The following is a 19735-nucleotide window of genomic DNA, read 5'->3' as shown; positions in this document are numbered from 1 at the left end:
CCAATCACGCTCTTGTAGAGATGCGTAAGAAAATGAAGGAGGAGGAGGCTCGAAAGAGAGGGCAGGCAGCGGATCCTCAAAAGGGTGCAGGGAAACGTCCTGCGGATATAATGGTCGATCCGCCTCTGAAGAAAAGGAAGCCTGCAGCTTCTGGCGGACAAAAGTTCATGGCGGATGCCATGAAATCCACAAGGCCCTTGGCGGAGAAGGAACAAGTAAGCTGTTTCACCTTTTCCTCTTGCCATACTTTGAATTTAAGTTCTGACTTTCCCATCTTTGTGTAGATGGCGAAGCCTGACCTGGCCGGTTACTGGTTCGCCAAACATGGTATCCAGGGATCTTTGGAGAATGAGTCTGTCATTAATGACCTGAACGAGGCTCTTGGTCAGTTGGGCGAGGTGCAGAAGAACCAAAACCAGATCCTAGGATCAACCCATGTCCGAATGGGAAAGACGGAGCTGCTAACGGTAAGTTCCTTCTGTCCCTTTGTTATTGTTTGGATGAATAAGTGATCTCATTTGGAGAGAGTTTTGCCATTGTTCTTTCATTTGAATGAACTGTTTGCCTTGATAGATGTATACTCGATTGCGTGCCATGGAATCTGAGCTCCTTCAAGGTGTGGCGGATAAGGCCACTATAGAAAAGTTGGAGAAAGAAGCCGCGTCCTCCATTGCCCTCAAGGATGCTGAGAACCAAAAGCTGAAGGAAAAGATCGAAGCGGATGCTAATGAGCATGAGGATGCTTTAGCAGATGCTGAATTCATGGCGGGGGAGCAAGCTTTCTTTTACGGCGAATGGATCATGGCATATGTCCAACTAGCGTATCCCGAGATTGATTTTACAGATCCGGAGTTCGCCGTTCCTGATCCGGATGTTGTCCACAAATATCGCAAAATCCCGGACGTCAAGGATTACATCCGTGATTGCGTTCGGAAATGGATGAAGGGATCCACCGAAGAGAGCAAACCTTATGCTAGCATCAATCTGGTGGACCTTGAAGAAGTATCTCCAAAGGCGGGTGAGGAGTTGATAACTGATGGCACTCTTCCTCTTGAGGGAACTACTTCTGTGGAAAAGGAAATCTCTTTGTTGGGCATATCCGGAGCCGTTGAGAAGGAAGCCCCTCAAGAAGGCGCATCAGGCGAGAAGAATGTTAAGGAGGATGCTCTTGTCAATGTTTAATTTTGCTTGTAAAACTTAAGTATAGTTTGTTTAATCCTTGCTATTTTATTTGACATTTACGTTTGCATAAGTAAATTTATAGGCTTTCAGGATTTGTTTTGAAGTAGGTGGCCAGCCATACCCCATTGTGCGAACCTTTGTGAAGGTTTGAAGCTGTTTTATTCCTTTAGAGGAAGTTAAGCTGCCTTAGGGATCATCTTGCTACCTATCTTTGAGGTGAATCGATCCGCTTTTAGGACTTGTGAACCCTTCTTTGGGAAGGGTGTAAGAGAGTGTAAAGATCTCGCGTCCGAGAAATGTTTTAACTCTATCTCTAATGGTGATCAATTAAGGATTGATTCGCCCATGAGATTGATCTCCTATCTTTGAGGAGAAAAAGTAGCTATGTGATAGCAGTACTTTGTGGAAAGCGTTGGGTGCCCCCCTTCTTTTTTAGACTGGAATATTTATATTGCTACAAGAAAATACTTAAAAAGAATATTGACAATAGAACAATTGCTTTTTATTGATTGGAGATACGCTCTATTATAAGCGGGTCTTATATGTGAGCCTCATTAAAACCTTTAATAAGAAAAACCTCATGGGAAAAAGCTTACTAAATTAAAAAGAGTACTCAAGACCTTGTTTACATTCTATTTTCGGGTGAAATATTTGCGCAGATTTTGGAGATTCCATGTACGCGGCAGCACGTTTCCCTCCATGTCTTGAATCCTAAATGTGGCGAACCCAATCTTGTCAACTATTCTGTATGGACCTGTCCAGTTGAGCCCCAGCTTTCCTTTTCCTTCCTTGGATTGGATTTTGTCTGCTTTACGGAGTACGAGGTCTACCACATTCAAGTTTACAAGTTTGGCATTCTTGTCATGGTAAGCTGTGATCCGCTGCTTGTAAGCCGCCATGCGTACGTACGCCTTTTCTCGCCTTTCCTCTACTTGATCAAGACTTTCTTTTAACTTTTGGCCGTTTTCATCCTCGTAATAGAATGCAACTCTGTCACTTGGGACCCGTATTTCAACTGGAATTACAGCTTCGACACCGTGACAAAGGGCGAATGGCGTCTCGCCCGTAGCTGTTCTGGGAGTAGTGCGATACGCCCATAGGACGCTCGTTAACTGATCCGCCCATTTCTTGTCATGCTCTCCCAATCTTTTCTTTATTCGTTTAACGATTGTCCGGTTCGTAACTTCGGTCATACCGTTTGACTGAGGATAATAAACTGAGGTGAATCTGTTCAGAATGCCCAATTCTTCACAGAAAGTTTTGAACTCTGCACAGTTGAATTGCGTTCCATTGTCAGTGATAATCGTATGAGGAACTCCATACCTTCCAATGATGTTATCTTTGACAAATTCCACCATTCGCTCAGCATTGATAGAGGAGACAGCCTCAGCCTGTACCCATTTGGTGAAATGATCCACAGCCACTACAACATACTTCTTTTCCCTTCTGGTGGGAGGAAATGGTCCAACTATGTCAATTCCCCAGACCGCAAAGGGTCGACCTTCGATGATGGGCCTTTGAAGGTGTTTAGTCGTGTGTGATTCATTTGCATGAATCTGACAATTATGGCAAGACTCCACAAACTTTTGAGCATCAAGTTCTGCCGTAGGCCAATAAAATCCTGCTAACCTGGATTTCCTCAAAATGGAGGCAGATGCCTCGTGAGCTCCACATACACCTTCATGCAATTCTTTGAGGATCTGTTCTCCCTCTTCTGGCACGATGCATTTCAGCCAGGGGTGGCTAAAAGACTTCCTGTATAGGCAATCATTTATCACGGAGAAATAGGCCGCCTTCCTGACTATCCACCGAGCTTCTTCCTTGTCCATAGGTAGAGCTCCATCTATTAGATACCGGCGGATTGTAGATCTCCAATCACTTTCTATTGTCGTGAGTATGGATACCTCCTCCAAAGCGAATGCGGGAGCTGCTTTGACTTCGAAGGGGCATTCTGGATCCGCCCAATTCTCCTTACTGGAAGCCATTTTAGCTAGGTGATCCGCTTCTGTGTTTGATCCTCGAGGTACATGGATCAGTTCCCACTTAGTTTCTTTGGCTTCAAGATAATCCAGCAATTTTTTGACCTCAGCCACGTATTTGGCCAAAATATCATCTTTTACCTCATAATTTTTGATCACCTGGTTGACCATTAACTTGGAATCACTATAAATCATAATCCGCTCGGGAGTGATTTCTTTTAGCAGGTGCAGCCCCAATATTAGGGCCTCATATTCCGCCGCATTGTTGGTTGCAAGGAAATCCAATTTTGCTGCGTACCGTAGCTTTATATATTGGGGACCTTTGATCACGATGCCTATACCCGCACCTTCTGCTAAGGAGGCTCCATCCGTATACATCGTCCATTCCTCGACTTTTGATTTGGGGAGATTCATTCCCTCTTCAGTGAATTCATTCACAAAGTCTGCCAAGACTTGACTCTTCAAGGCTGATCTGCTCTCATATCGTACATCAAATTCTCCAAGGTGGATTGCCCACTCCATCAGTCTCCCCGAAGTTTTTGGTTTTTGCAATACCTTCCTCATGGGTATACTTGTACGAACTACGACAGTATGTGCTTGAAAGTAAGGCCTGAGGCGTATGGAGGTGGTGACGACGGCCAGCGCCATTTTGTCCAGCTTGGAATATCGGGTTTCAGCATCTTTTAATACTTTGATCACGTAATAGATAGGATATTGCTGGCCCTCTTCTTCCCTTATCATGACCGTGCAAACAGCCTTATCTGTAACTGAAACATACATGTAGAGATTCTCACCTTTCAAAGGACGACTCATAAGGGGTGGTTCCGTGAGAAACCGTTTGATCCCCTGGAAAGCTTTCTCGCAGTCCTCGCTCCACTCAAATGCCTTTTGCTTCTTGATTACTTCATAAAAGGGTTGGCATCGTCGGGCTGAACATGAGATGAACCTGCCCAAGGCTATGATACGCCCATTAAGATGTTGCACTTCCCTAATATTCTGTGGAGCTTTCATCTCCAAAACTGCTTTAATTTTATCAGGGTTTGGGCTCACTCCCTTCTGGCTAATCATGAATCCCAAGAACTTTCCATATGTCGCCCCAAAGGTACACTTCTCCGGGTTTAACTTAATGTTGTGATGTCGGAGTACGCCCAGTACCTCCTTTATGTCATCTGCATGCTTCTCTACAGTGGTACTTTTGATGATCATATCGTCCACATAGACAGAAAAGTTTTCACCTTTGCTTTCTGCGAATATTTTGTTCATCATCCGCTGATAGGTTGCACCCGCGTTCTTAAGCCCAAAGGGCATGACTTTAAAGCAATAGGTGGCTTGGTGAGTCACGAACGAAGTTTTGATCCTATCCGAAGGTTCCATTAGGATCTGATGATAACTTGACTTCACGTCGGTGAAGGAGTACATGGCGTGTCCCGCGGTTCCATCTACTAGGATATCAATACATGGCAGGGGGTAGTTGTCTTTGGGACAAGCTTTGTTGAGATCTGTGAAGTCAATACACATGCGGTATGATCCGCCCGCTTTCTTGACTAGAACCACATTCGCCAGCCATTGTGTATAAAGTACCTCTTCGATGGCATCCGCCCGTTTGAGCTTGGTGATCTCTTCTTCTATCACCTTCTGCCTCTCCGGGCCATGGTTTCTTCGTTTTTGGGCCACCGGTACCGCGTCTTTGTCAATGTTGAGTTTGTGAGTGATCACATCTGGACTAATCCCGGGGAGAATCTCATCTTTCCATGCAAAGACACCTTCTGACTCATGGAGAACCTTGGTGATAGCTTCCTTAATTTCTCCCTTTAGCCCTTTAGCCATCCGTACCTGCTTTTCATCCGCCATGAGGTACATCTCTGTTTCACCCAAGGCCATTGTGACAAGCTCTTCTTCGTCCTCATCTTTAGACTGTGGGCGAATCATCAACGATGCTGAATACGTCTCCTGAGCCACTTTTTGGCTTCCTCTGATCATTACACCTCCCTTGGCTGTGGGGATGTAAAGAGTTAAGTGGCGTATGGAGATAAGAGCTGCCGCCTCGAAAATAAAGGGTCGCCCAAGGATGATATTATAGGCTAACTGGCCATCCAAGATGGAGAATTCCAGATCGCCTTTCCAGATTTGATCTTCATCTGCTAACTCACAGTCTAGTGTTACCTGGCCCTTTGTTTGGATGGTGTGTCCTGTTACCCCTAGAATGTCCACTATGGTGGTTTCCACTTGGATTGGATCAACCATGAGTTTGGCGAATGCTCCTCTTGTGATGACATTGCACGAACTCCCTGTATCAATCATCACTCTTTTCATCTCCCAGCCTTCCACCATCATAGTAATGACCAGGGCATCTGCATGAGGGGAGATCTCCGGACCGGTATCCGCAAAAGGGCGATTAAGTGATGTCTTGTCTAGAGCAGTGGTTTTTGCCTTTTTCAACACAGGTTGGTACCCAGGTCCGCCTGCTATGACATTGATGGTCCCTTTCGCCTTCTTCTTCTGATCATCTCTGGATCTATCACCATCTCCCTTCTTGCCATCATTTTGGACGAACCGGTCCAACTTTCCTCTTTCGATAAGCCTTTCTATCTCTCTGGCTAATTCCCAGCATGCGTCAGTATCATGGACATTCTTCCTGTGGTATTTGCAATAATTTTTGGGATTTTTCCCAGTATTGGTGTACTCCCCCCCTTTTGGTTCGGGGTATGAAATGCTCCGCTTGTGCTGACTGTTCTCAATCCACATGAGCACTTCGCTTTTAGAGACATTGAGCAGCGTAAATGACGACACAAATGCCGATTTGTTCTTAGAGCCTCTTCGCCGACCTCTAGAGGATGAGTCTTGATGCTTGTCTTTCTCCTTATCTCGATGGCGAGATTCGCCCCTGTCCTTCTTGGGCGGAGACAATGAGTCCCTGCGAATGTCATCGACCTCCATGAAGTCCTTGCATCTTTCAATTAATTCTGCCATACTTCTGGGCTTCTTCCGAATTAAATCTTCCTGCAAGCTTTTACACGTGGTGTTTTTCGCCAGAGCCTCCGCTGCTATGGAGACATCCACATCGACAATTCGTATACACAATTTGTTGAAATTGTCTACATATTCTCGAAGGGGTTCATTCGCCTTCTTCTTTAATTCGAAAAGCTTCCGTGACTTGACCACTGGGGGAATACATCCGGCGAATTTAGCACAAAACTCTCTACTCAATTGATCCCAGCTGTCTATTGATCCGGGAGGTAAAGATTGGAACCAATCATAGGCGGGGCCTCCTAAGGTGGTGATAAACATCCGGCATAAGACCGCCTCACTTGCACGGTTAAAGCTGAGCAACATTCGGTACTTTCTTGCATGGGCCTCTGGGTTGTCTGCTCCCATGTACATGGGTATATTAGGTATTTTAAAATGCCTCTCCGTTTCCTCAGCTTCGATCCATGCTGTAAAGGGCGAATCGCGATTAGCGAATGGATTATGTCGGGCATTCTATTTATTAATGCAAAGCACCGCAGCTCTCACACGATCGTCATTAATACGAAGCACCGTAGCTCTCACACGATCACCGCACCAATTGATGACTAGTGGAGAATCTCCGATAGGTTTCCGTCTCTGTGGGGGCGTCGTTGGGTTCGACGGGGGGAAGCTCCGATGCCAAAGTCAGTATAGAAGAACAAGAGAGCAAACTGAATTGACAAAGGGTAAGTGAATGTGTACCTTGATGGCTCGAGATACTAGCTATATATAGTCATGAAGTTGTAACCTTTAGTAACTAGAAAGTCTCCATTAATGCTCCATTAATGGCGGTTTCTGATTCCCTTTAAGCATGTCCGTTTAGGAAATTGATTGCTTATTAATGGTCTTTAGTGCGGGATCGGCTCAGCTGTTTCAATAGTAGATTGGACGGTTATGGCGATTCGCCTCTTAGGTTCGCCCGCGGATCTCTTGTGGTGAGATATTGGTGATCCGCCTGTCGGATCCCTTTGCTCAATACGCCATGATACTCTGGTATCAGGTGATCAACACGTGGCCGTCTTTAGGCAAATATCTCTTTTGATCCTTGGGATAATATCGCAATGTTATCAAGGATAATGAAGAGTTAACTAATCCCAAAACTCAAAGATTTGACAAAACATGAAATACCAAAATAACATTTTAGTTAAGGATTAGGTGGAGGCAACACATGGTGGAGTGTAGGTGATTGAGAATCTGGAAATAAATTTCCTACATCTTGTTCACAATGTTTGAGTATATGTCTTGTGTTTTCTCTTTTCCACAGTCTACAACCTTTCAAGATTCTAACAGGCCTGGCTAGAGCTAGATCCGCATCTCAAATCCTTAAAGAATGCAATTTCCACCATAAGTACAACTTCAGAGTTGCGACCTAGTTGATCCATATGAAATGAGATGAAGCATACAAAAAAGGAGAGAAGAAATGAAACCTAGTTGAAAAAAATCACTGCCATGGAAAACAAAATCCAAAATTAAGAACATATGATAAAAAAAAAAAAACTACAAACGGAAGAGAAACACAAGACAAGAAAATTCACACCAAAATAGTGGAAAATATGAGATCTCGAATCTAAAAAATCTTCTTTCATTTCTTAGAGAAAATTGGAGACTCTCTTTAACTTTTTAAGTTACAACAACTCTAACGCCTCTCTTGTTTTCTCTTTACTCTTTCTCATTCCACTTTCAACCGCAGTTTCAAATTCATTTTTCAGTTTAACATTTTGAATTCTTGGTACTGACATTTTAGACAAGATTTATTATTTTACGTGAAATTTTAATAGGTAAAAACCGTACAAAGAAAAATGTTAGTTACATAAAAGTTAATAATTACCTAGACTATTACAAGTATTTTATGCATAGAAAAAAAATTCTAACTATGTTAAATTCATTAATTTATGAACGGAAAATAGTACAGTAAATGATGAATCCATAGATTTTTCCATTGGATTTTCTATTTGACAAAACTAAAATAAAAAGTATGAATTTTTTATATGTTTATTAAAAAAAAAATTCCACATGGTGATACAACAAAAATACAGGGGTTAATTAACTGTAAAATAAAATTAAAATTTGATGTAATTTACTCAAAAAAAAAAAACATTAGGAAAAATTATAAATAAATTCAGTTTTAAAAGATTATCTACAATTATTTCAAGTAATAATTTGAATTATGTGAAACTAAATAAAATTATTATTTTTAATATATTTTAAGACTATGATTTATAAGGTCTAGGATATATTTGTTAGAGTCTAGGATTTATGAATTGAGAGTTCTAAATTTTTTTAAATTAAGGTAGAAGAGTATACTTTATTTATTTGTGATATATAGAATATAATGATTTCTTCAGAATTAATTTTTATGGTATGATGTAATTGTATTTTATAACTTTTTTTTCGTGGAATTGTAATTTTATAAGTAACATGATTTTTTTTGTGGGCGACTATATACCGCACTAAAATTCCGGTTCACCGCCCTGTATTGACCTTTTTGCCCTTCTCATTATTTCAAACATAAGTTTTGAAATTCCAAATCCTATCAACATCTTTTCCATTCTAAAAAAAAACCGACCAAAAACGAGATGGCACGAAGAGGAGGCATCGGCAAAGGATACATGGGTATTACGGTAAGTATTTCCATAAAAAAATTATCAAAATCGTGAGTAATCGGGCCGAAATTCGGGATTAAAATCCCAGAATTTCGCCTAGGCGGGCGCCGGAATCCATCTCCACCTACGGTGGAACGCATGAACTATGCGTTCCACCGTAGGTGGAGATGCAGCGTGTCGAGCGATCCACCCTAAGGTGGATCGCACGGCGCAGGTGGAGCGCGCGGCGCATGCGATCCACCTTAGGGTGGATCGCTCGACGTACGCGTTCCACTTAAGGTGGAACGCGTACAACGCATGCGCTCCACCTTATGGTGGGGCGCATGCGCCACCCGTTTGGCCTAAGGGCCAAACGTTTGCGGCGCACTGGTCGGCCCTAAGGCCGACTGGTGCGCCGCACCCGTTTGGCCCTTAGGGCAGGTGGTGTAAACCACCCGCCCAGGCCAAAAAGGGGCAAATTTTGAATTTTTTTAAAAAAAAATTGCACGGACCGGGCGTAGGCAAACCCGAACGTATAGAAAAAAAAAATTATGTTAAATTGAATATACCTTATAAATAAATAATATTACAGGATAAGGAGGGAGCTGACCCTAGACGCACGTCTTCACGTCCTGTTACTGCATCTGCTCGGCGGGACCGGGAGGAGCAGCAGCGGTTTATGGCGGACGCCCGGAGGGCACATGCTGCACAGGCGGAGCGTGCTGAGGGACGGGATGAGGCGGCTGGTATAGATATGGATGGGGATGCTTCTATGCATCGTCCTAGTGCTGATACTATCCCCATAGATCGTGGCGTTGTGACGAGGGGTCGAGACGGACGATTTTCTTCTACCGCAGCATCTTCTTCTGGCAAGAGAAATTTAAAAATGTGTTTATTTGTATTTGTGTTAATCGTGATTATTGAAAAATATACTAAAAAATTAATGTCTACCGTTTGCTGTAATTTCAGGTAGCAGCAAGCGATCGAGGAGTGTAGAGGAAGACTGGGTTGTGAAGGACCCCGTCCCCGGGGGTCCATTTGATGGTGCTGTGATCCCGAGCTTTTTGGGACATATTGCATGTGCTATATGGGCCGGTCAGGACAGGGGCGTCCTTAGGTGTCATACCAGATCAGGGTATTGCACGAAGCTGAGATTATGGTACAGTGGTTCTTCCCGGACGATTCAGTCGCGTATCGAGTCATCTGGTTTGTTCCATTTACCTGGTATTATGCATAGTCACATAGATGCTGCACTGATCACGGCATTTGTTGAGCGGTGGCAGCCAGACACGTCATCATTTCACATGCCATTTGGCGAGATGACCATTTTGATGCATGATGTGTGGGAGATATTGCGCATCCCCGTAGATGGTGCCATGGTGACTGCTGATGCGACTGTTGATGAGCTTAAGGAGTGCGTGATGGATTTGTTTGGGGTGACTCGGGTTGAGTTAGATGCCCGTCATTATGCTTCTGGTGGTATACGAGCTGCTTCCGTCATGGAGCGCTGTGGAGGTGATCGGATTCCTGAGACCCAGGCTATAGCTTGGACGTGGCTGATGCTCGGTTCCACCTTGTTCGTAGACAAGATTGGTGACTGCATCCGACCTTCTTGTCTGTTAGAGGTGCAGGACTCGGCGGCTGGAGTCGTTGGACTTTCTTGGGGATCAGCTGCACTAGCATATCTATACCGTCATCTTGGTATTGCTACCAGAGGAGATTGCGGGCAGATGACGGGTTGTATGACATTGCTCCAGTCATACAGAACCACACATAATTGATCAGAACCACACATAATTGATCAGAATTCACCTGTAACATTACAGAACCACACATAATTGATCAGAATTCACCTGTAACATTACAGAACCACACATAATTCATCACAATTCACCTGTAACATTACAGAACCACACATAATTCATCAGAATTCACCTGTAACATTACAGAATATCAACCACTAATATCCCCTAAGTTGGGCCAATCTGGTCCACTGTGTCACCCTATCCTGATAGAAGCGCTCCCATCCTACAACGCTTTGGCCTCGGTGCACAAACCACCAGTGTACTATAGGGGGCACCGGAAAGTTAGGCGATAAATTTAAACGTATGTAGTGCTGGCAGTGATTCCCTAAATGAGCTATACAAATCTCACGTGATGGTCTTGTAGCAGTCGATGCGGCATACAATGGTAAGATAGTACCACACAACGCTAAATTGTCCCCACCTGAGAAGCCAAATAACATGATAGCAGAATTGTACATGGTAGCAACCGGCCACAAGTCATCCCAAACGATCATCCAATACTCCGGCGTACAACCTGCACCGTCCCAACTTACTCTACGAAGAGCTGCATCAACAGTATCAACAAACACTCTTCGATACAAACAACGGTTAGCAATTACTTCATTTCGAATGTGATGCCTAACTGTCTGCCACGCTTCTTCGTCACCAAAAATGTAAGTTGCTACCGTACGGAAACCACAATTTCCATCACCTACAACGTCGTAGTATGATTCGACGTATGGTTTAATTATGCCAACTATTTTATCGGAATGTACGAATTCAGAACCATGATACGTTTTTCCATCTGCATTCATGTATATTAGTGTAAAACAACTCTATATTGCAAAACAGTTATAAAAAAAAGTTAGGTTTATCAGATATAATTTACCTGATGAGGAAGCATTATGTACCGAGGATGACGAGCTAATTCTGCCACTTCTACCACGACTCCTAGATGAACTAGTAGAACGAGCCCATCCACGACGAGTTTCATTATATTCCCAAGAACTCGGCATACGTTTTGTGGATTTGCTCACCTTAGGTCGCCCCCGCACGTTAATTTTGACATCGGGTTCGGTGTACTGAGCTTGATCAGGGTGTAGTTGATCATGGATAAACATTGAAATATTACGCATTACGGATGGGTCGGCTTTAAAGACTTGGTCCACTAAGGACTTAAAATATCGCTGCTCCTCGTTCAGATCATTACGCCCGTCATTTTCATCAGTGTGACCATGATTGATTAAAAGTGTTCTCCAAAACACGTGAACACTCTCAGAACTGATCATTTGTTCCAGATCACAAGCTCGTTTCAGTTCACATGCACATGGTATCTTATGCGATGTTCTCAATACACAACCGCAACGCACGTACACTTCATGGCTCAACCCTCTCATACGCTCTAACTCTTGATTCAACAACTGCAGACAATAATGAGAGACTTTGAATACAAGTTGGCTTAATGGGCGTCCGGTGAAAGTGACTGCTTGACGAAGCCGCGACTGTTCAAGCATGTACCTGATACGAAGACAAAATTATTATTAGTTAGTGAAATGATACAACCCTAAATGCAAATTCCAAAATCGCAGTAGAAGAAATTGCAAATACCTTATATTGGTTGCTTGTGATTCAATCTGCTTGTGAACCTTCTGCCATACCGTGTCAAGGGACCCAGTTGCCGTATTGAGCCATTGCTTTAGACTAGCATGTTCGCTCTCCACTCGACAAGTAGTTGTGTTACCAAAATGTAGGAACTCCTTTGTCCAAGCAACAACAAACTTCTCCTTATGCGCCAACCACGTCTCCTCAACATACGAGATAACTCCTTTGAACCTGCTCATCTTTTCCTTCATCATCATAAGATTGGTCTCGTACTCCTCAATGGTTAATGATTCTAATATTGTTCTCCATTTGCCATTCTTGAATTTAGAGGCAAGGCCTTTATCTCCAATGATTCTATACACACGATCTTCCACATCCTTATTAATATGCCAAGTGCATAGCAAGTGCGCTGCTTGTGGAAAAACTTCTTGTATCGGCTTTAATAACCCAAGCTCCCTGTCACTAACAACAACGGTCGGGTTAAGATCATCCCCAAGCAAAATCTTCAGCCTTTGCAAAATCCAACGATAGCTCCCTTCGGTCTCGTCTTTAACAATAGCATACGCTATCTTGAAGTTATTATTGCATGGCGTCATCCCAACAATCTCAACAAACGGCATTTTGTACTTGTTTGTTTTGTACGTTGAATCAATGCCGATGTACCAGTGGTAAGTCCTGAACATATCAACTGACTCTGGATGTGCCATGAACACATGCGTTATCACACCTGAATCAGCCTGTGTGTAATTGACATATTTTTTCTCCACAGCAATATGGTAGAATTGACTAGCCAGGTCTCTACCTTCAAACGCGTCCCTCCTCATTTTGTCCCTGTAAATATATATGTGTTTAATTACTGAGTTGTCCTCTGGATGTTTTTCTTTAACTGCAGCTAAAATAGCACAAGGCTTTGCTTGAGCTGAAAACATATCACGCATAATTTGTTTAGATGCGATACTGAGTCCGCTCATTTGCCGACTTCCCTCTGGATACATACGCATTGTATGGTTATGCATTCCAGTTAACCCAGCCTTAGCCTTTATCCCCCATCCCGAAAGGTCTGCATGTTGATAGGCTTTAATCTGAAATTTACATCGGCACGCTTTAGTTTTACTTTTCCTAATTGCAGGATCTTCATCATTTTTCACAACACCTCTATATCGTTCACCCCCGTGAACAGCGCAACAACTTCTGTTTACCCCCATTTTTGTGCGAAGATATTACAAGCTCAAACCCATTCTGAATAGCTATCTTTTTTGCCCAATCAATAGCATCCTGACTGGAGGGGAAAACGGTATCCGTTATAAAACGCGAACTATAATCAATGTTATCGGGGTTCCAATCTTCTATCGGTACCTGAATATACGAAAAATTTACATTAAAATTACAAAAAAAAAAAATACTTCGGGCCTATTTCTCCCGTTCGAAATTAGTTCGGGGCAATTTCTGCCCACTTTTGCCTGAACGGGCAGGCTACCCGTTCCACCATAGGTGGAAACGGGCAGCGCGTACTGCTCGTTCCAAAGGTGGAACGGGTGGCGCGTACCACCCGTTCCATGGGTGGAGCGGGTGGCGATTACCACCCGTTCCTTAGGCCGATCGGGTAGTTCATCCGATCGGCCTAAGGAACGGGTGGTAATCGCCACCCGCCCAGGCAAAATTCGAATAAAAAAAAATAAAAAAATGATTAATAACGTTTTTAATTCTCGTAATATTACCTCGTGTTCGAACTCATTGTCTTCGGGAATGTTTTGATCCATTTTTTTCAAATCCGGGATTTGTGCTCGGGAGAGAAAACTAGAGAGAGTTTTTAAGGTTTTAGGGGGAAAAAAAGTGGCAAGCGTAAAATGGTCAAAACAGTGCGGTGAAACGGAAATTAAGGGCGGTATTTAGCAATACCTTTTTTTTTCGTGAAAACACTATAAACAAGAAGGCCCATTCTACATAAGCCCATCTTCCATTAAAGGCCTCAGCCCAATTTGACATTCTGTTGCCAACTTACTAGTTAGGTACATCTTCTTTTGATGGCCGACCCTACATTTTAGTCATTTCCACAAAATCATTAGGTCATTTTGGTAACTAAACTCAAGTCTTATACAAACATTTCCTACGTGGAGATCTAATTAAGTGCCACGTATCCGGATGCAAAAAACCTAGATTTACCTGTGAACACAGAAACTTTGCTGAATTAAACGGGTTTTGTTTGGGACCTTGATTTTCAGCTGCAGAAAGCATTGCCACGGGGCTTTTTAGAGGAAACAGCAGAAGGTCTAGAGCCAAGACAGAGGGAAAAAGAAGTTCCTTGCTTGGAGATAGTGAAAAGAATCAGTGTTTGTATGTATAAAGAGAAATTGTAAAATAAAGGGGAAGCTTGTCGCAGAATGGAGAGTAACAGTAGCATTGTTGTTACTAATCAGAGAAGACCTTTACAAGGGATCAGGATAGAGAATCCCTTTACTTTCAAAGTTCTTCAAGTATTTACAGGCTTTGGATTAGGTTGTGGGGTTGGTATTGGCGTTGGCAAACCCATAAATCTAGGTAATAAACCCTTATCTTTCATTTTCATCTGTCTTTTTGTCTTTCTGCGTATTTAGGAAGATGAATTTTGGGGAGTTTTTTATGCTCAAGAATGGTGAAATACATCAGAAATTTTTGGGCAAGAGATCATGTAATGCTATTAGTTGTTTGGTGCGTATTTTCGTTTTAATTCATGAAGTTGGGCTCTGCTTTGTTTCTAAGAAAATGTGGAAAATGATGAGAAAGATTGTACCTGCAAATTGAATTTTTGGGTTGAGCAGGAAGACACTTGCATTGAATTTAAAAGAACTTATCTGACTATTTTGTTCTTCTGTGATTAACATTAGGGCATTTTCTTTGTTTTGTATGTCCAATTAAAATAGGTGAATTAATATGTTTGAGATTTTTGTTGTACTTTGTAGCATTTACTGCACCAGGAAAATATATCTAAAAAACAAAGGTTGATCACAGAAAACTTTTCCATTGGAAGTTTGACTTTCCTGTGAAATCTGGAATTTTGATTTCTTTCTATGTTGTGTAATATATCAGGGTCGAAGTTTTTCAAGTTATAGGAGACAGACTAGGGGTTAGTGTTTTCTACAATCTATATAACCATGTCTCTAGAACATTTTTGAGTTGGTTAGGCTGTAAATGTGAATTAGTGAAGAGTCTAGTGATTATAGTTTCAAGCAATGGCTTGTTTTACATTTATTTAATATAAAAAGCTAGGTAGGTTGCATGATGGTGTCTCAAGGGAGATATGTAAATATTGGACTTAATCATGAGTTCATTTGTTGCTAACTCATAAGATCTGGCTACATTTGGATGAACATTTCCTTCATTTCAATTACTAAAGATGTTTTGGTACTCAAGGGTGCAAATGAATGCTTTTAAGGAACTCAGGTTGTTATTAAATTATAGGAAATTTCTGATATCTGCAGTTTCTGTTGTTATTAATATGCATGGGTTGATTTCACCACTGCAGGTGCAGTACCAATGGTAGGTCAAGTTATGAGTGCAACCAGAGGTGCAACTGATGCCTTTTCTGGTGTTAGCAGGCATGTAAATGGTGCTGTAAGTCAAGTACTTGTGCTTACGAACATCTATAATAAGTGGCTGCTTGTGGTATTTCCAGTTTACATGATGACTTAATTCTCATTTCTTTTTCAGTTGCGGAAGATGGGAGCTAATAGAGTTGAAGTAGGCATTGGGTGTGGAGTTGGTTTTGGCCATGGCATTGGAATTGGTATGTCATATCTCATCTCTTTCATAGCCGATACTGTAATTCGATGTCCTTGTGCTTTATGTTCTTCTACAAGAAGTGTCCAGTGATCTTTTCTTCTCATCTTGGCAGTGAATTTCGGAATTCATATACCATGTTTGAGAGTAAACCTTTTATCTTAGGTTTGCTTACAATAGATCCGCAGTGGAAAATTCTCTCTTTGCAGTTAGTATTAGATTTCAAGTAACATATTCATGGATTGACATTCTTTTATGGTGTTGTATATTGACATTTCCAAATTATTAAATGATTTATCATGGAGCTTTATTTATACGTAGTTGAAAATTTATTATAATTAAGTCACCTTGTGATAGAATTTATAGTCTATCTATCACTTTATACAAGACCCTTCTGATTTGTTGGTTTACGAAAATTTGATTGCTGCATATTCACATGGCAGGTCTTGCCTTGAAACCTGGTGTGGTAAAAAAGATGCAAATTTGTCTTACGGTATGTGTTGTCCTTAAAGTCTCTATGAACAGTTTGTTATTCATGTATCTGAAATCTAAATGTCAATTTTGTTAGGAAGCAATGACAAATCTGATGACAAAATTCGGAGTAGATCCTAATTTATCAGGTGCTGAAGGAAGCTTTCCAAATCCAATGTCGCTGCAGAGTGGGATGAGCTCATTTAATGGACCTTCTGTCCAAAACCCATTGGGAAGTATCACACAGTTGACAACTAAAATTCCAGAAACATCTCAAGGAACGCAAGGATATGGATATACAAGTCCATATTCAAGCTATGGAAGTTCAACATCAACAAGCGGTCAAGTTGCCCCACCATTTGGCAGTCGAACAGAACAGGTCCTTAACAGTTTTCTACAGAATCCAATTTTAAATGGAGATCGCACCAATCTAAATGAAGAGGTATGCATGATGAGGATTATTTTTCACTCAATCTGTTTGATTAATAGATGTCCTTTAGATTATGTATAAACCAACGAAGTTATTCTCGGAGAACTTATCCATGTTTTGTAACTTGTTAACATACGCCTTGACTATGCTATTTTCTACTAAATCTTTTCTGCTCTGCATATTTTTACTTGGCTCTTTGCAATGCTATTTGTCATAAACGTAAGATGCATTCTGCAGACTATTTTTCACTTGATCCGAGTTGTTCTCTGAAATAGTTTGATTTCTTTGACAATGTCTACTCAGGCTGGGCGCTTGAGATCAGAAAACAATTTGCTTCAAATGGTAATCTTTCACCTCTCCCTCTACTTATTGCATTGAAAAAGAACTTGTACATTTTGTTGATCAAATTTGCTATGTATGTATAAGTGTGAACTTATCCAATGTCAAATAGTCTTCAATTAATTACACAGGGATGAAATTTTGTTAAACGGTCATGTTTCCTATGTATTAAGGTATTGAAACACCAACAAGCTATTGAAGAACTTGTAGAGGAGAACAAGAAGCTTCGCCAAATACTGATGGAAGACCTGAAAATATCACCGAGCAAGATCCGATCTAGTCACTCAACTAAAAACAGAACTCCATGTTCTGATTGTTTCGAGTGCCGAAGAAAACAAAGAAAGAAGTAAAGGCAGATGAATGTAATTATTAGAGCAGACATTCAAGTTCGTGGAAGATCTGAAGTGATACCCCATTCCAACTGTGGTTTTATAGCTTCGGTCTGGCCATGAAGACGGAACCGGATTTACTTGCAAACAAATTGATTAAGTTGGTTCTACCAATGATATACACACAATTTGATAGCTTCTGAAGTTCAGCCAAAAGGTAATCTGACCTGTCTTTTTACAGATTTCTTTTACATATGTTTTTGTTTTGGTAAGATGGACATGTCTGACTGACATCTCATTTTTGGTTTTGATCTATACTTGTAATGCCATTTATGAATTTGAGAAGTAGTAATGTTGGAATTCCCGTTTGTGCTGTAGATTAGAGGGTCAGTTACTTTTATAATACACAAGCAGCTGCTGGAAGAAAAAACCGTTTACCCGTTACCAACAACAATAACTGAAAAAACTGTTTACCCGTTACTAACAACAGTTAACAACAAACACTAAACAACAATAACTGAATCAAACAAACTCAAAGTATAGAAGAAGCTTTTCTTTTGTTGGACTTGAAAGTAGTCCTTTTTATGTAAAAATAATAAGAATACCGGAAAGATCAAAGTGGCCTGGGTTTCAGACATTTTTAGTCCTTTAACTACACTATGTTAGCTAAGGAAGCATGATCTCTTGTTTCTAAGTCAGATACCTTATTCTGTAGGATTTCCAAAGCTAAATGCTTGCTGAGTGGAGATTTTTTGACATCTCGTTTGGGCTCTAATTTGAGCACGATTTGGAAAAGTATTTGGAGTTCAAGAGATACACTCATGCTGGTTTGCATTGGCGTGGTGAAAGTGGCTTACAGATTAATGTTACGCAACACCAGTGGCTGCCTAACAGTCCTAATTTTAGGATTTGTATGAGTATGATCTCAAGCATGGAACACCTCCTTGTAATCGATCTTAGACAGCCTAATTCGAATGATTGGAATCTGTCGCTAATCTGAAACATGTTTACTGAGGCAGACGCCTACTCCATCTTGTCTGTTCTGATTGGAAGTACTGTTGCAAACGATAGACTTATGTGATAGACTTATGTGGCACCATGATGAGAAAAAAAGTATTTATACTATAAAGTTGGTATATAGGATAACATGGAACCTTTTCAATCAAGTTACTTTGGCTCCTGACCCCTTGCTTGGTCTCGTATGTGGAGTCTCCCTCTCTTGCCTCGTGTCAAAATTTTCATGTTGAAGCTTTGTAAGGGTTCCTACCCTTTAAGGATAATCTACTTCACAAAGGAGTAATAATGACATTTTATGTGATGTGTGCCAAGAGCAAGGTGAGCACTCTGTTCATATTTTTTTTAGATTGTGAATATGCAATGACCTTCTGGAATGCCTTGAGGCTTTACCACCATATCCCGGGGATGATTTATTTATAGATTGGTTTGAAGCCTTCATACTCTCGCTCCCTAAAGGAGTGTCGGCTTGTGTGTATGGGTCTTTGGGAGTTTTGGTGATACCATGTAATTAAAGGCCTAACTCACCCTAAAAGGTACCTTAAAGGGTAAGGATAGTCTTACATATTTAAGGAGTTATATAGCTTACTCATTTAGCAACGTGGGATGTTTAACACGCTTCTTTCACGCCCAATTCATTTGGTGTGTGACGCCAATATTAGCAGGTGCCCCAACATTGAACTATGGCTCTGATACCATAAGGAATGAGACACAATTGAAAATATAATAAACACTCTTATCAATTATAATAATGTTTACATGTATTTATATTAACATTTACAATGTTTAATTACTATTCTACCTTTTGTATTTCTTATATAATTACATCAATACTAAATACATTAGTACCCCTCCTCAAACTGGAGGTTGTGAGGAAACAAGACCCAGTTTGGGAAGAAAGAAGTGAAGCCTAGCTACTGATAAGGGTTTGATAAAGAGATCAGCCAATTGAAGTTTATTAGAAATATGAGTGGAAAGAAATTCGGAAAGGATGTGATCACGACTAATATTACAGTGGATATCCAAATGTTTGGTGCGCTCATAAAAAACGGGATTTGAAGCGATATGAATCGCAGCTTGACTGTTGTAGAGTGACAGGCAACAAAAGCGAAATTTGAAATTCACGGAATAAATACGAGATCCATTTAAGTTCACAATTGGTGGTTGCCATACTTTGATGTTCAGCTTCATCAGAAGATTCACTGACAATAGGTTGCTTCTTAGCTTTCCAAGAAATGAGAGCATTCCTGAAAAAATGCAA

At 41.2% G+C, this 19735-nt stretch overlaps 1 protein-coding gene across 2 annotated transcripts; it reads left to right on the top strand.

Annotated features, from left to right (window-relative positions):
• Positions 1–14371: 14371 nt before the first annotated feature.
• Positions 14372–18667, top strand: LOC136209502 (uncharacterized). 2 transcript variants are annotated; one of them, XR_010677570.1, is made up of 8 exons: positions 14372–14673; positions 15638–15726; positions 15823–15898; positions 16335–16384; positions 16460–16804; positions 17096–17134; positions 17305–17677; positions 18176–18667. XR_010677570.1 is itself a non-coding variant. In XM_066000980.1 (7 exons), exons 1-7 carry the CDS (start codon positions 14517–14519, stop codon positions 17479–17481), a joined length of 933 nt encoding a protein of 310 aa, XP_065857052.1. In that variant the 5' UTR covers positions 14372–14516; the 3' UTR covers positions 17482–17837. The 2 variants fall into 2 exon arrangements, 1 of the variants encoding a protein (XP_065857052.1); XM_066000980.1 differs by lacking the exon at positions 18176–18667 and having other exon boundaries at positions 17305–17837.
• Positions 18668–19735: the final 1068 nt, after the last annotated feature.

This window comes from Euphorbia lathyris, chromosome 1, assembly GCF_963576675.1.
Source record: "Euphorbia lathyris chromosome 1, ddEupLath1.1, whole genome shotgun sequence".
NCBI classification, from domain to species: Eukaryota; Viridiplantae; Streptophyta; class Magnoliopsida; order Malpighiales; family Euphorbiaceae; genus Euphorbia; species Euphorbia lathyris.
The sequence above is the reverse complement of the archived record's forward strand: the minus strand, read 5'-3'. Positions and strand labels throughout refer to the sequence as shown.